A 15,095-nucleotide genomic window follows, 5' to 3' on the forward strand; every position below is an offset into this window, starting at 1 on the left:
ATCTTAGGAAGAGCCTGTGAAAGGGGATTTTTGTTCTCTTTGATTGAGTCACTCTCACTAATAATAAAGCTTTGGTCCCTCAAAAAGCCCCCGAAGAGTATTTTTCAATTTACTCATTTGATTTGTTTATTCAGTACTTTTTACATTTCTTAAACTTTTTTTTCCTTCAACTTTTCTCTCACAGCAGTATAATCAAATTGAAATAACCCTAAGGACAAACTTACTTCTCTCTCTGTTTTTAATTCGCTGATTACCCCAGCCCCCAACTCCTATTTCTCCAACCCAAATCCCTAAAGGAAAATGATGAAGGGAAAAAATAAGGATGGTTTTGGGATGCCTTTCTACCACTTAGAGCTCACGATAGTCACAGTAGATCAAGAAAGGACTGGTTCAAGGTGCTTCAGGCCTCTCCCAACAGCAACCCTTGCCCAGAAGCTTGAGCAATTTGAACTGATTCATTGGGACTTACTAGAAACTGGCCCCTTTCTTCTTTTTTTCATAACATAATTCTTGACATTGGACTTTTTACAGAAATCATGGAGCAAAAAATTCTCGAGAAAGTATTTTTTCTTCTCTATAAATTATCAGATTATCAAGTGCAATAAAAAATGAGTTTGCAGAGAACAACATTCTGAGTATGTGAGTCAGTGAAAGCACCCCCTTATTTGGGATGGGAGCAGAGTAGGGGCAGAAAATCTGTGGGTTTGACCCTGAAGTGTCCTGAAAGAATATAATTATAGTAACAAAATATTTTTTATTTATGAAAATGTGCCCTAATATTTCCTTGTTTATTCAAATGCTTTTTCTTATCTGTATTCACCACAAATATAGTCTCTCTTTTTTTTTTCTTTTCTTTCTGTTTCTGTTTCTGCTCTGGTGGGGCACTTCTCTCTCACTGTTTTAATCCAGGCATTTCAAAACAGGACCTAGTTTTAAAGACCGGATTCCTGAAATGTCCCACCTGTTTCAAGTGTCCTCATTTGCCGAAGCCTCCCCTCCCTTTTCCTTTAGTTATCAGTCAGCCTTTAGGGGCGTTGCTCACTGCCTTAGAAGGGTTGCTTAAATATTATCACATTCGTAACTGACGGCAATCTTCCAAGGTGGCCACTGTTATTACCCCATTTTGTAGACAGGGAAACTGAGGCGGAGTGGGGTTGCACAGTGTCACTAGTCTGGGGGGTGGCAGAGCTTGGATTCCAGGCTTGGTTCTGCAGACCTTCAGGTTCACCTTAACAAGATACAACAATGCCTCCTTTTCTCGAAAAGGACCTCATTTCCTGGAAGCTTTGGAAAAGATCTTGACTAGGAGCTGGCTTCGAGCAGACGCCCCACCCCCAAGAAGCCTGGCTTCCAGTGCTTACAAAAGGCCTGAGTGCCTTTAACCACCGTGATGAGGTTTTCTGTAACTAGTTACTCCCAAGTTCTCCTTTAACCAGAGCGCCCTGCTGAAACCCCCTGCTGACTTCTGCCACTGAAGACTGGATCCCCACCGGGTATGAACAAAGGCCCAAGAAAATGGTGCCAGAAAGCAGTTCTCCGGAGCTTGGGTTCGGTTTAGTTCAACACAGGAAACCATGTTCCCTCACCTCACTCTCACCTCCTAAACTCCAGCTGTAATTTCTCTGTCTGGGCAAGAAAACTGCCTTTCAATTTCATAAAATAATGGACACACCCCAAATCAGGCAGTTGTTTAGGTAGTTCTAGCCTTCACACTTTTCTAAAGTTTCTAAAGTTTCTACAAAGAGAATGCTCCTTTAAAAAAGACCTGTGTTTAGAAAACCATGTGATGGGTTTCCCAAGTTATTACTTCCTGCGTAAACTGCAGGTAGTTACGTCAAAAAGTCTATATAAACAATATTTGAAAAAAAGAAACGCTCAACTGAAGTACAAATTGGCGCCTTGTATTGTGGTTTTATTCTGCTAGTTAGACCTGAGACCCATCCTTCACTTCCGGTATGTGGGCCTGTAAGGGGTTCTTGAACTACTTGCAATTGTTAGCACTGGTTTAGGCTGGAGAAATCGTAGTGTGTGTGTGTGTGTGTGTGTGTGTGTGTGTGTGTGTAAAAAAAAAAAGGGCACATATATTACTTTGAAGAGTGTATACCTTTCAACGTGGCTCAGGCCCCAAAAGGTTCTTAGGGCCTAACAAGCCTCCAGTTCCTGCCTTCCAGTAACCCTTGCCTTGAGAAGATGAATCATAGAAAGAGAGTTACGCTTGAAGTTGCAGTGATCTACATATGATCAACCCCCTCGGCCGAAAATGACCTAATCCCCGTCCAGAGCCAAGAGGGCACCTTTAAATTAATTCCCAGACCAAACTCAGTCAAGGGCAACAAAGACCACATTCTGACGCCCCAGGGGCACTCGGTTTTCACAACGCGTTTTATTATTCATACAAAAATAAATTTATTTACATTTGCTAATTACTGCGGTAGTGCGGCCTGGCGCAGCGGCGCGTTCCCCCGGAGCAGGGTCACTAGGTACGGAACAGCCTCGGCGGCCCGCCCCGCCGGAGGAAGAACGTGGACGCCGAGAGGCAGTGTTGGAGGCGGGGGCCACCCCAAGCGGGGAGGCCAGCTGGGGACAGTCAGGAGTGGGGGGGAGGGGGGCTGCAAGTAGCTGTGGGAGGAGGGAGCAGAGGGAGGCGCGGAAGGAGACCCGAGCCGGCTTCAGTGGGGAGAGCCGGATCGGAGGCTCAAGCCTAGAAGGGGAGGGGGGAGACGGAAGCCAGGTTACGGAGAGATGGGCGCCTGGGGGGAGTGAGAGGCGTGACCGCACCTGAAAGCCGAACCGCCAGGGCCACTCCTGGCAAACCCAGCTGAGTTGGTCTCAGAAAGCGCGCCTCCACCTCTCCCCGAGCGGAGACTGCATCGTGTGCCCGCCAGGAGGGCGCTGCCCCGTGGGATACAAACCTGCCCCAGGTGTGCCACACTCTCTTTGCAACTTAAAGACGCGCCCCAGGTAGGTCTCACGTGAAGACCTACGTCTTTGAAGCCGATTGTCGAGAGCGCGCTCTAACAATTACCTAACCGCGAAAGGCCTGGGCTGCGCGGACTCGTGCCATCACCCACGTACATCTGGCTCAGCCTGGGAACGAACGCCCAGGCGGCTGCGCGCTGGGCTCAGACTGCAGCGCCGGCGTTAGTCTACACTGCTAAAGCCCGAGGTTGGAGCTGGGTCCGCGTGTAAAGTGTCGTCGCCCAAACCCGCGGCAGCCTAGCCGTCCGCACCTGCGATGACGGCCGCGCCGCGGAACCCTGGGGCTCTGCACCCAACGCCCGCCACCTGTCGAGTTCACAGTCCCGGGGTGGAAGTCTAGGAGAATCCAATGGAACTGTCCTCCCATTCTTGGGAGTTCTCACGCTCTCTCCCTTCTCTCCCTGACTCCCAAACACACTCGCTTAACCAATAATCCCTTCAAGTGAGTTCGAGTTCGATCTAAGCAGTGGTTCCACATAATCTGTTGGCTGCGGAAACTTCCTTGGTGTCAGAGTCGGGTCGTCCCGAGACCACAAATGGCCATGTCTGTAAAATCAAAAAGAGCATCAGATACTGGAGGAGAAACGACCGTTTCAAACCGAAACCGCTCTCCAAACGGAACCCTGGAATATCCCCGGCTTTGAGTAGCTCAGATTTTATCAGTATTCTGGGAATCTGCGTGTCTTCTCTCTAAACTAAGACTTTAACTTTACTGTATTTTGATCACGTGAGACGGGAGGTGTCCGTCCATGCTGTCCTCACGATGATTCCGCGAAATTTGCATGAATTTGGAATTCTGTTGCTTAGTTCCCTTCCCCCAACACACACACACACACACACACACACACACACACACACACACCCCAATCAGCCATTCGCTCCAAATAGGAACCGGGATATGATCTTTCTCAAGCCTGGAGAATTGGCAGGTCGGAAAGGGACTTTCCAGACAAATCCCGTTTGGGGAAACCTCTGCTGTTCTTCAAGAATTGAAAAACCCAAAGGCTTTCGAAAAGAGATCGGCCTTCCCTCCTTCCTTTCAGAAAGTAAGGCTTGTTGATTCAAACCTGTCTGACGCTTAGCTGGAAAAAGCTAGGAAGGGAGATTTGCCAATCAATCTACAACGGGACAGAGGACTCAGATGGAACTTAGATTTAGCCCGGAAGCAGGATATTAGACAATAGCTGTCACTGGGTGATGCAAACACAGAAGGGTGGATGGTTCTCCTCCAGGAAAATGGCTGGCCCCTCCGGTGATCTGGGAGAAACTAAACTGGCCTCCTCACCACCCATACCGGAAACCCCCTACCCCCGGTTTTCCCCAGCGGTCAGACTCTGCCCGGCACCCGGGAGCGCGCCGGGCATCTCTCGGCCGCCCGCCCCGGGCCTCGCGCGCCGGGCCCCTACCAGGTTCACCGGGTGCACGTAGCCGTTCTCGTAGCGGTCCTCCTGCAGCAGCTGCCGCAGGTGCGCGATGTAACTGGAAGCCAGCCGGAGCGTGTCCAGCTTGGAAAGCTTGGTGTCGGGGGGCACCCAGGGCAGGCTGGTCTTGAGCCTGGAGAAGGCTTTGCTCAGCACGCGCATCCGGGCGCGCTCGCGGGCGTTGGCCGCGTTCCTCTGCGACTGCTTGCACTCGGCCGCCGAGCCCTTGGGCGGGAGGGGCTTCTTGCCACCGCCGCCCCCCGCCACCCCGGGCCGTTTCCTCTTGCAGCCTCCGGCGCCGCCGGCCGCTCCCAGCGTACAGCGCTCCTCCTCGCCGTCGGGGTCTTCCTCCTCCGCGGACGAGTTGTCACTGGGTGAGATGTAGCTGCGCTCGGCGCCGCGGAGGGGCGGCCTCTTGGAGACGGGGACCGGGTACCCGCGCTGCAGCTCCCGCAGCTCCATCTCCTCGGGGTCGCTCCCCGAGCTGGTGGACATCGCCGTGTCCCCCACGCCCCCGCCTTCCGCCCCCAGGCCAGTCTCGCGGCCTCCGCCTTCCGCTCCCTCGCGGAGGCGGGGGCCAGGCTGAACTCCGGTGAGGACCAGAGACCCGGGTCGGGAAGCGCGGAGCCCAGAGAACGAGCCCCGCCGCTGACCCGGGAGAGCGTGGCCGAGAAGTCGTCGCCCGGGCCCAGGCTCGGCGCGCACCACGGCGCGCAGCGCCTTTTGACAGGACTATTTATCTGTACTCCTCGGAAGAAACCACCCAGGGCAAAGAAGAGGGGGTTGGAAAGGGGGGCAAGAGGTGGGGCGGGGGCGTGGAAGGGGTGGGGACCATTTTCAGAGTGCAGAGGATCTGCTGGTGGAGGCGGGGAAGGGACGTCTCTGTTGAGCCGGGATTTGGGCCCCTGTCCCCGACGGACCCATCAAGTGCGAGATGACTGTGCGCAGGGTGAGTGAAGGAGGGGACCTTGTTCGTACCCATGTACCCAACCCATTTCCACCCCGCGACTGATCTTAGCGATGGCGAAGGTTTCCAGACACGTGGAAACCCCAGGATCGCGACCTCTGCTTCTTTCCCGAGTCTTTTCAGCAGAACAGTATTTTCCAAGTTCATCACTCATAACGTCTGACTGCCTATTCAAGCCTGGCCCGACAAAATAGTAAAAGCAAAACAAGCAGGCAACACCAAACAGTCCGCGAGTTACCTCTCATCTCTCTCCCCTCCTTTCCTTTAACTTCGCTGTATGATTTCCAGAGCGCTTTCATCTACATTGGTTCCTTTCATTTTCAGACATGTGTGACTTAAATGTTATTATCTCCACTTTGCAGAACTTGAAGCTAAGCCGCAGAGATATTAAATAAAGGACCCCAAATCAACAGGCTGGTAAGTAGAATATGGACTCAAAATCCGTGAGTAGAATCCCTGGCCCCTCGGTATTCCAGTCGCTACACGCCTCCCCGCCGCACAGCACAGATGCTTATATTTGCTATTTTTTGCTGTCTTGAGAGTTCCATGTGTTAATTTTGTTTTTAACACCACCGTGCGTAAGATAGAGGATCCTGCCCAGCGGTTGAGTTATAGTCTAGGGACTCGATGACTATTTTAGATGGTATGTTGAAGAGCACGCTCCTGGATGCAGGATGTAAGTCAACACAATCGTCCAAAGTAAAATACAAAAACAAAAAACCCCCGACAAAACGGCACCTAGAAGTATGCCCCTCAAAGGAGACAAACCATAACTGCGGTCTTATCGTTTTCTCACTCGAAGGGCCTTTGCAATACGTGGTCTGGGGATGTGTACTTCATTTTGGAAGTGGACACCAATGGCCAGCTATTGAATGCGTGCTGTGTGCCAGGCACTGCATTAGGCGCCCTGTGCCTGCCCACTGAGTAATTGAAACAAACACACAAAACTAAAACAACAACAAAATAATTCAAACCCTATGAGGTTGGGTTGGCGTTAGTTACTCCGTTCTGAGGAAACTGAATCTTCACACCCGAATTAGGTGTTTACTGTCCTTTCCCTACAAGCCCACAGCTTCCCAAGCTGAGCGAAGCTTAAGGAGAGACTGATGGGCAGTTAGCTGGGGACGGAGCGGGCAGAAGCCGCGGCTCCTCCAGCAGAACAAATGCGCCCGGCTCCATGCCTGAAGGGCCGCAACAGGTGGCTGGCCCGGGCTGACTTCATCACTCAGGCATCATCGTTCCACCTTCGTCTCCCAGGCCAGGCCTCCCCCGTGGGGGTGTTTCGCCAAACCCTTCCCGCTCGCCGCCGTTTGCAGAGGTTTTCTCCCGGTATATTTTGTCATTTGGTTGGGAGGCGGGGGTGGAGAGTAGGGGGAGGGGCTCCTTTGGGATCAGTTGAGTAAAAAGATCGCTCGCTCTCAGTTCTCTCTGGTCTGGGAAAACGCAGGGTATACTTGACAGAGCGTAGACATCGTTCCTGAAACGCTTGAACTTGAACTTGACTCTAGGTGCGCCAGGTGAAGGAGAAAAGCAAAAAAAAAAAAAAAAAAAAAGAGAGAGAGAGAGAGAAGGGGGAGCAAATAAATATAAAGAGGAGATCTCAGGCAGCTTTTTGCATCGCCTATTGATGACTTGAAGCTATCAGCATAAATACAGAGTCTCACACATTAGAGGCAGGCATATAGGTTTTAAAAATCGAGATTGTTTATACAGGTGCAGAACAAAGTCTTTTCTTTAGAAAAGATTAATGGCAGGGAGAGCGCTAGATTTTCTCTAAACAGTCGCAAAAACTGTACCCAGCCTCAACGCGAAGTGGGTCATGGCCAGTTTCTTTTCCTTGAAGGAACTGCCTGACCCCAAGGATTCTTTTTTTTTTTATATATAGCTCTTTCCTTTTTCCTTCTTTTTTCTTTTCCTTTCCTCCCTCCCTTCCTTCCTTCCTTCCTCCCTCCCTCCCCTCTCTTCTTCCCTTTCTCCCTCTGATCTCTTTCAAGAAAGACAGCTATTTTCTCTATTTTCTTTTATCTTGTTTTCATTTCCCCTTTCACTCCATTTCTTTCTAGTTACATTTTTATTCTTTCACTCTTTTTTTCAAGTTGCAGACTCCTAATGAAGATTAAGAAATGTATCTTCATCTACATTTCATGTTAGTATATAACTACAGTTTGCTTTAACAGGTTTGTAATGACATCTGACATTCGTCACCTCTTTAGACTTTCAAAATGCTTTTACTTTTCCTTCTCTCTCAGTGATTACAAAAACCCCGTGAGCTGAACAGTGCAAGTATAACTATCTCTTTTGAAAAACCTGTCGTTTTAATTGTTTTGGCAACTTCCCAAGTGAATATTGCAAACGAACATTGCAAATGAATAATGAAATCTTTACTTTTGTATTTTTTCTCAAAGTTTTATAAAATAAACTCGTATTTTTGAAAAGTTCTATATTTACAGAAAAGTCATAAAGATAGTAGTACAGAGAGTTCTCATATATTTCACACCCAGTTTCCCCTATAATTAATATCTTACATTAGTAAGGTATATTTGTCACAATTAATGAACCAATATTGCTACATTATGATTAATGACATTCCACACTTTACTCCTATTTCCTTTTTTACCTGATGCCCTTTTTCTGTTCCAGGATCCCATTGTAATAATCAACCTTGATAGTCTGTAATTGATGATTTGACATCTTGAAGTCATGCCAAAACTGTTGACGTCCCTACCACCCCTGTGGTTTTACAGCACACAGAAATCATATTACTAACCTTCCAACTACTAAATAAAGAAGTGGTGGGGAGTTGTCTGGTGGGGATGTCCCCTACTTAGCAGGAAGCAAATACAGATGTTGGAGTTTGTGTTGGAAGGTTAGTACTTTTGTATTTTAAAAAAGCACGTTGAAAGCAATTCCTATCTGCCCATGCTTTACAACCTTTTATATTTGTAACACAAATATACAGTTGTCTATGGTATATATTGATGATTTTGAAATTCTTTAAGATGTTCTCTTTAAGTATGCAGTGGGAGGTGGGGTTAAAGTTACAGTCTCAAACATTAATACATTTAATAATAATTAATAAATTAATAATCCTGGCTCTCCTGCTTATTAGCTGTATGACCTTTGGCAATTTACTTTTTCTGAGGCTTAGATTACTGATCAGTATAATATGAAATATCTAACTTGTTGTGAGGAAGGGGGAGTATATGAGCAATTGCCCAGGCCACAGCCTGATGCACTGGAGAAAATCAATAAATCCTAGTTATTTTTATTACTATGAACTGCCTTGCCCAACATCACACACCTAATAAAGTGTCAGGGCCCAGAACTGACCCAGGTTTTGTACACCACGGCTTGATGTGGATTTCAGACAGCACAAGATGTTTCTTTGCTTTAACTGCAGGCTTCTAGGGTGTGAAGTGCATGGTCCCCTTGCCGGACAATTTCCACAGGCCTCATAAGAGACATCACGGAGGGAAAATGGATGGGACTGCATCAGAAACTTTCTTTCTCCAAGTTTTCTCACCATAAAGTCACAGCACTTCTCCAAGCCTCACTTCCCCTATTTGAAAACTGGGATAAAACTCCTAAATCAGTAACTGAAAAGGATTAAATGAGATTGTGGAGAAGCAGCACACTAAGTGTAACAGAGAAAAGGTGCTTAATTTGCTAAAATAAAAAAAAAATGTAGACTTTGGTTTTTAAAAAGGGAGAATGAGGTGGATTATAATTACAGACCATAGAAAAGAAGGCCATTTAATGCCACCTTCCCCTTCCTCCGAAGTAAATACTGCGTAAGGAAGTGTAAAGTTGGTCAGGTCAAGTGGGTTTAGAGTTTGTTTGCGGGTGGGAGGTGGATACCAAGTCAAAGCATGTGGTAAGTAGGTGCTTAAGAAATGTTTGTTGTTGGAATGCATTTCCCATATGTCTTTCCTGGTGGTGTCTCCCCAGAGCCTCCTGATGTTCTGGGTTTGTCCAGTTGGCTGAAGAAATTGCCCACACCTTTGACCTAGAAAAACAAAGAGTCTAGACCAGCACTGTCCAATATGGATGTCACCAGCCACATGAGGTGATTGAGCACTTGGAATGTGGCTAGTCATGTACAGTATTGTAAAATACACACCGGATATTGAAGACAATATGAAGAAAAGAATGTAAAATATCTCACTAATTTTTTTTAAAATATGTCAAACGATGATGATAGTTTTGATATACTGGGTTAAAGGAAGTATATTTTACCATTAAAAATAAATTATAAATTTTTACCGTTAAAAATTTTAAAAATGACCGTTGCTTTGTATTTTTACTATGTGGCTACTAGAAATTGGGAATTACAGATGTGGCTCGCATTATATTTCTATTGGATAATTCAGGGATTAACGAGGCAATTGTGCACTGAGTGTCTAGTGTTTGCTGTGGCAGGTGTTGGTGAGCCAGTCTCCCGCCCACTCGGAAGGCACATTCTCGTGGGAAAAAGCACCATAATGCGGGAAGCACACATTACAGCACGTCTGCTCTCACTAATCCCTGTCATCTCGGCTGCATCTCTCCACGTGTACCCGACCCCGTCTAATCCCTCCAACCCTAGAACACGCTGAGAAACGCTTCCAGTTGGTTTGGATTTCCGCAGCTCGTTGCACTGGGAAAATTTACAATGAGGCGTCCATTCCCCAGGCAGGATGGCCACCCCGCGGACACCGACCAGGGCTCCAGTGCTCAGAGCAACCCTGGGTACCGAGTACTACGCCCAGGCCCGGAAGCTGCAAGTTCCGGGTTAAGCGGTGCGCACGTCACGTGGTATACGGATCACGTGATACGCCGTCTCACGGGGACGGGGAGGGGTCACGTGGGGGGCGTAGGTTTAGGCCCGCCACGTTTCTTTGTCTCGCGAAGCCGGAGCTGGCTTGTGTTCCGGGGTTGTCCCCAGGCTGCCTGACCTGGAAGGAAAGGAACTCCTGGCTCCTGTCTTCCCGCCATCCACGTGGTCAGGTATCTGAGGGAACAGTGAAGCTCGCGGGAGGAGGTCTCTGTCACCCAGGACACAGGCGGCCCTCCCCCGCTCGTTTATCTAAGATTTGCGACCAGATTTTTGCCGCCTTGGAGCCCCGTGAGGCCTTAGCGTTTAGACAGGCCAGGGCCTGGACACATCAGGTGTGCAGAGGCTGAAGGTAGAAAGGCCCGAGTTAAGAATGAAAAAGGAGCACACAACATTGTTAATCAACTATACTTTAATATAAAATTAAATTTTTTTTTTTTTTTTTTGCGGTACGCGGGCCTCTCACTGTTGTGGCCTCTCCCGCCGTGGAGCACAGGCTCCGGACACGCAGGCCCAGCGGCCATGGCTCACGGGCCCAGCCGCTCCGCGGCATGTGGGATCTTCCAGGACCGGGGCACGAACCAGTGTCCCCTGCATCGGCAGGCGGACTCTCAACCACTGCGCCACCAGGGAAGCCCTAAAATTAGAATTTTTAAAAAATGAAGAAGGAGAGAGGAAAGGTGATAAGACTCAGAGACCTCATTTTCTCTGCCATTTAGGACAGAAGGAAAAAAATCATCATTGATCGTCTCGTCAACTAAAACGCAGGTGACTTTGAAAAAGATTTTTGTTTTTTTAAAGCAATTTGTGTGGGAGCCAATGCCAAGGCGTAACTGTTCTGCAAACCCCAGATAAGGAATAGAAAGCTGCGGGGCTTCTGCAAATGACTTTGAATGCTCCATTAACAGAGATAAGTAGCTCCACCCTCAAGAAGAAAAGCCCCGTGGCACAGCTTCCAGAGGCTTGTCTGCAGAATCCCTGGACTTCACTCGTTTGGAGGATCCTGAAGGGCGAGCTGGGCTGGGCTGTGGCTCATGGGTCTGATAGCAATCTTATTTTTAAAAATCCCTCGAGACAGCCTTTCATTCTTAGGCAAAAGCTAAGAAACTCTGTCTTAGAAGTTTTTTCTTTTACTGTTGATTTTTATCGGCAGTACTTTGGAAGTGTGAAAATACGCCATTACCAAAACAGCCCTTGAAATGTAGCACACAGCTCTGGTTTCCAGTATGTGGTTCCAAGCCTTGGATTTAATTGTGGAGTTAACCTGGGAGAGAATGACATTCTGCCATGTGGCACGTACTGGAAAAAAGCCCCTCTGCTGTGGACATTAGGAGATCTCTGCCTATCAGCTCCGTGGCCTTGGGCCACTTGCTGGCCTTCTTGGAGCTGTTTCTCTGTTTGTAGCCCACCTCTCAAGTGGTGACGAGGGTCAACAAGATTGCCCGGCAGCGCGCAGGCTCTCCTGGAAAGTATAGAACATGGTACAAGGTCAGTTATTACATTATTGTCCTCATTCTCTCTCCTAGGGGCTCATTCTTCTCCTACCCCCTCACCCAGTAGTCGGACCTGCGCAGTGTCACTCTCGTTTTAGTAGCCCTCCACCCTCTACCCCTTTCCCCGCAGTGCCTCATCCCCTATAGAACATCAAGTGAAAACAAAATGCCGCCTGGCGCCAGAAGGAAGTTCTCTTGTAATAGATACTTTGTGGTGTCAGAGAGAAGGGATTCTGTGCACTTTGTCAACCGGTCCCTTAAAATCTTCTGTAAAAGCGGGCCTGGCTTATTTACATACAAGTTTTGCTTCCCTAGCCCCAAGCCCTTTTAAGCTCCAATTCTGAAGTGAGCTCTCATAACATCAGAGAACAGGGAGGTGTTGGGGGCAATGTGCGCACTTTTTCTTGATTTTTTTTTTTCCTTTGGATTATTTGTGCTGCTTTGCCCAATTAGCAAGGATAATGAGGCAATTAGCTTGCAGAGGAGGCTGCTAAGTTTTCGCTGTAGGTTTCGGTCTCCAAGAGAACTCCTTGAGGATGTTGGAAACAGAATTGCATAAGATATCCTCATGCCGGTTTCATCACCCTGCCACTACTCCTTAGATTGCCACATTCAGGCAACTTCCTTTCGGCAAGACAGTCGAGGAATTAAAATAAACAGTAAGAAAACGAAAAGACTAAACGGTCAACTCAATAAAGGCGGAGACTGTGCCTTGTTCAGCTGGGTATTCCCAGATGCCTAGCACTACCTGTGAAAGGTACTACCTAAATATTCGGTGACGAAAATCATTTGCAAACACGTGAGCACAATCTAGTATTCACCCATAATTAACGGGAGACACACACTGAAACCATTATTTGCCCTTCATTTAACCAACTCAGTCCAATGTGCTCTACCCCACTATCAGCCCTTACAGAGATCCAGTTCCATTTCTCATTAACTGAATGGATGATATATAGCTATGATCTATATCATAATGTAAGAGATGTCTATGTACTTACACTATACTTGCCACAACTCCAGAGTTCATCCTAAATAACTGAAGAATTACGTGTAATGTAAACATCCCAGCAATAAGAGTTCTTATAAAAATGAAACCTGGCTTTAAAAACTGTAACTGCTCTTCCTGATTGGAAGAAAATCAGAACTTTGATGCAATTTCAGGGGATCACAGATCTACAGAGCCTCCGATTAAACCTTTATCATAGAGTAAGGGGAGAATGGAGCCCTAAAAGGCCCACCCATTTAATGGGTGAGTAGAGAGGGGGGATTCAGAGAAAGAAAGACAGTCATCAGAGAGGTGAGACGAAACCAAGAGTAGTGTTTTTGAGAGCAAGGGAGGGGTTTCCGGAAATAATGGGTGGGGACTTCCAGTTGAAGTGGTATGGTAAGGTCACATTTTGAAGCTTCTCTTGTACTCTAAACACATGGCAATAAGAGTTAAAGTGTAACAGTAGGAAACTAAAAAGACATAACCATGTTCAGAAGCAACAAAAATACCTCTGTGGACTAGGAGTAGAACAGAAACCGAAGGTTGAGTGGGGTCGAAGCTCCTGGCAAATCCCTGGGGGATCCTCCAGGCAGGAGAGTCCAGGAGTTGAGTTCCTTTGCAGAAAGTGGGGACATAACTGGCCCATGCGAGGAGGGAGACTGGCCTGTGTCACTGCCTAAATTAGGATTCTGGAGCAGGGCTACACCTTAGTGAATGCAGCCACTGGGGAAACAAAAGAAAGCAAGCCCAGTCAGCTATTGGCTCTGTGACCGGATCACTTTCAATTGTTTTTTCTCTTAATTGTGGGTCACCGTTTCCCACTTCTTTGCATGCCTGGTGACTTTTGTTTGGAGGCCAGACATCGTGAATTTTGCCTGTTGGGTGCTGGATATCTGTGTTTCCTCATAAATATTATCGATCTTTGTTCTGGGATGAAGTTAAGTTACTTGGAAATAATGTAATCCTTTCCAGTCTTGCTTTTAAGATCAGTAGAAGGAATCAGCCGTGCTCCTTCTGAGGCTAATTTTTCCCTCTACTGAGGCAAGACTCTTCTGAGCACTCAACCTAAAGCCCTGTGAATCATGAGATTTTCCAGTCTGGCTGGAGCAGGTATTATTCCTGGCCCTGTGTGAGTACCTGACTCACACCTGACTTTAATCTTTTTTGGTGGGAATTCCTTCAGCCTCAGGTAGTTTCCTCTATGCTTGTGCTGATCAGCTGAAAACTCCGGACGGACCCTCTGCAGATCTCTGGAGTTCTCTCTCTGTGCAGCTCCCTTCTCTCTGGTCCTCTGTTCTGTGAATTCTAGCTGCCTCGTTCTCTCTGCTCTCTCAGCTCTGTCGTCTCCACTCAGGGGGCCTGCCTGGATTCTCCCTTTCTGCTCCTCAGCCTGGAAACTTCTTCGGTGGCAACAGCTGGGGCAGCTGTAGCAATGACAGGGCTTTTCTTGTTTGTTTCCCATCTCTTAGGGTCCACTGCCTTTTACTGCCTCATGCCCCGTGTTTGGAGAACCATTGTTTCGTACATACATTTTGCCTGTTGTGTGGTTGTTTGAGGCAGAGAGGTGAGTCTTATCTCTGGAAGTCAATTTCGGCCACAAGTGGAAGTCTTTGGAATTACACCTTAGTAGGAAACTAGTTTTTTTTTGTTTTGTTTTTAAGGGTTAGAGTTGCTTAAGGATGCTTATATTTTGAGGAAGAAATTAAAGATATTAAAAATGTGAGAAACAGAAGGGAATAGTGATGGGCCAAGTTCCCACGGGAGGTGGAAGGAGATGGGGGGGTAGCTTTGACGAGCAAAAGATACACCCCTTTGCCTGAAATGAGTCAAAAATCAATAATGTAGGATGCCACCGTAGATCAGGAGAGGTTTCTTATGGGAAGAGGTTAGCCCCGATGGGCTTTGTTTGCTCAGTGGAGTATACCTCAAGGTTATCAGTGTAGGATAGGTGAATAGGCCTGAGGTATCCAGGTTAACAGAAGTGGGAAATGTGAGGAGCAGCCATTTTGGGGATGGAAGAAGCGACCGGGTAGGTAAGGAAAAGTCTTTCAAAGCAGTGTTAAGGGCCCTGATAACTTTGACACATTAACAGATGTGAAGTTTTCTAGCACAGTGGTTGATATGTAATGGTTATTAGTTAGAAATAGTTGAATCTTGATGATAAGATTCCCTGTTTACATCTCTGGTAACAAGAACTTGCAAGGATAAGCCACTAATGGGTTCATCAGGTTTTGACGAGGTCGAGTGGCAGTTTAGGAAAATGGAGTTTAGGGGAGATACTCTTAGAGATTTAGATGAGGCTTCAGTAGTTGGAGACCCATGGTATGAAGGAGGAAGCAAAAATGAAGGCATATTTTTTTTTTCTTTTGGGGTTAGTGGAAAGGATTTGCAGACACAGTACCACTGTGTTGTGTAAGTTTTGACATAGACA

The 15,095-nt window shown here is 47.4% G+C and overlaps 1 protein-coding gene and 1 long non-coding RNA gene across 2 annotated transcripts; one reads left to right on the plus strand and one right to left on the minus strand.

Moving 5' to 3' along the window:
* Positions 1 to 2,366: 2,366 nt before the first annotated feature.
* Positions 2,367 to 4,895, minus strand: MSC (musculin). The gene is made up of 2 exons (XM_033843075.2): positions 4,386 to 4,895; positions 2,367 to 3,525 (listed from the first exon to the last, which is right to left on the minus strand). The coding sequence occupies exons 1-2, from the start codon at positions 4,893 to 4,895 to the stop codon at positions 3,439 to 3,441; spliced, it is 597 nt and encodes a 198-aa protein (XP_033698966.1). The 3' UTR covers positions 2,367 to 3,438.
* A 326-nt stretch (positions 4,896 to 5,221) lies between these two features.
* LOC109548299 (uncharacterized) lies at positions 5,222 to 9,641 on the plus strand. Its single transcript, XR_002174367.3, has 4 exons — positions 5,222 to 5,349; positions 5,730 to 5,784; positions 8,008 to 8,233; positions 9,316 to 9,641. It is a non-coding gene; the product is annotated as an uncharacterized lncRNA (long non-coding RNA).
* The last annotated feature ends 5,454 nt before the right edge of the window (positions 9,642 to 15,095 follow it).

This window comes from Tursiops truncatus, chromosome 17 (genome assembly GCF_011762595.2).
Source record: "Tursiops truncatus isolate mTurTru1 chromosome 17, mTurTru1.mat.Y, whole genome shotgun sequence".
Classification (NCBI taxonomy): domain Eukaryota; kingdom Metazoa; phylum Chordata; class Mammalia; order Artiodactyla; family Delphinidae; genus Tursiops; species Tursiops truncatus.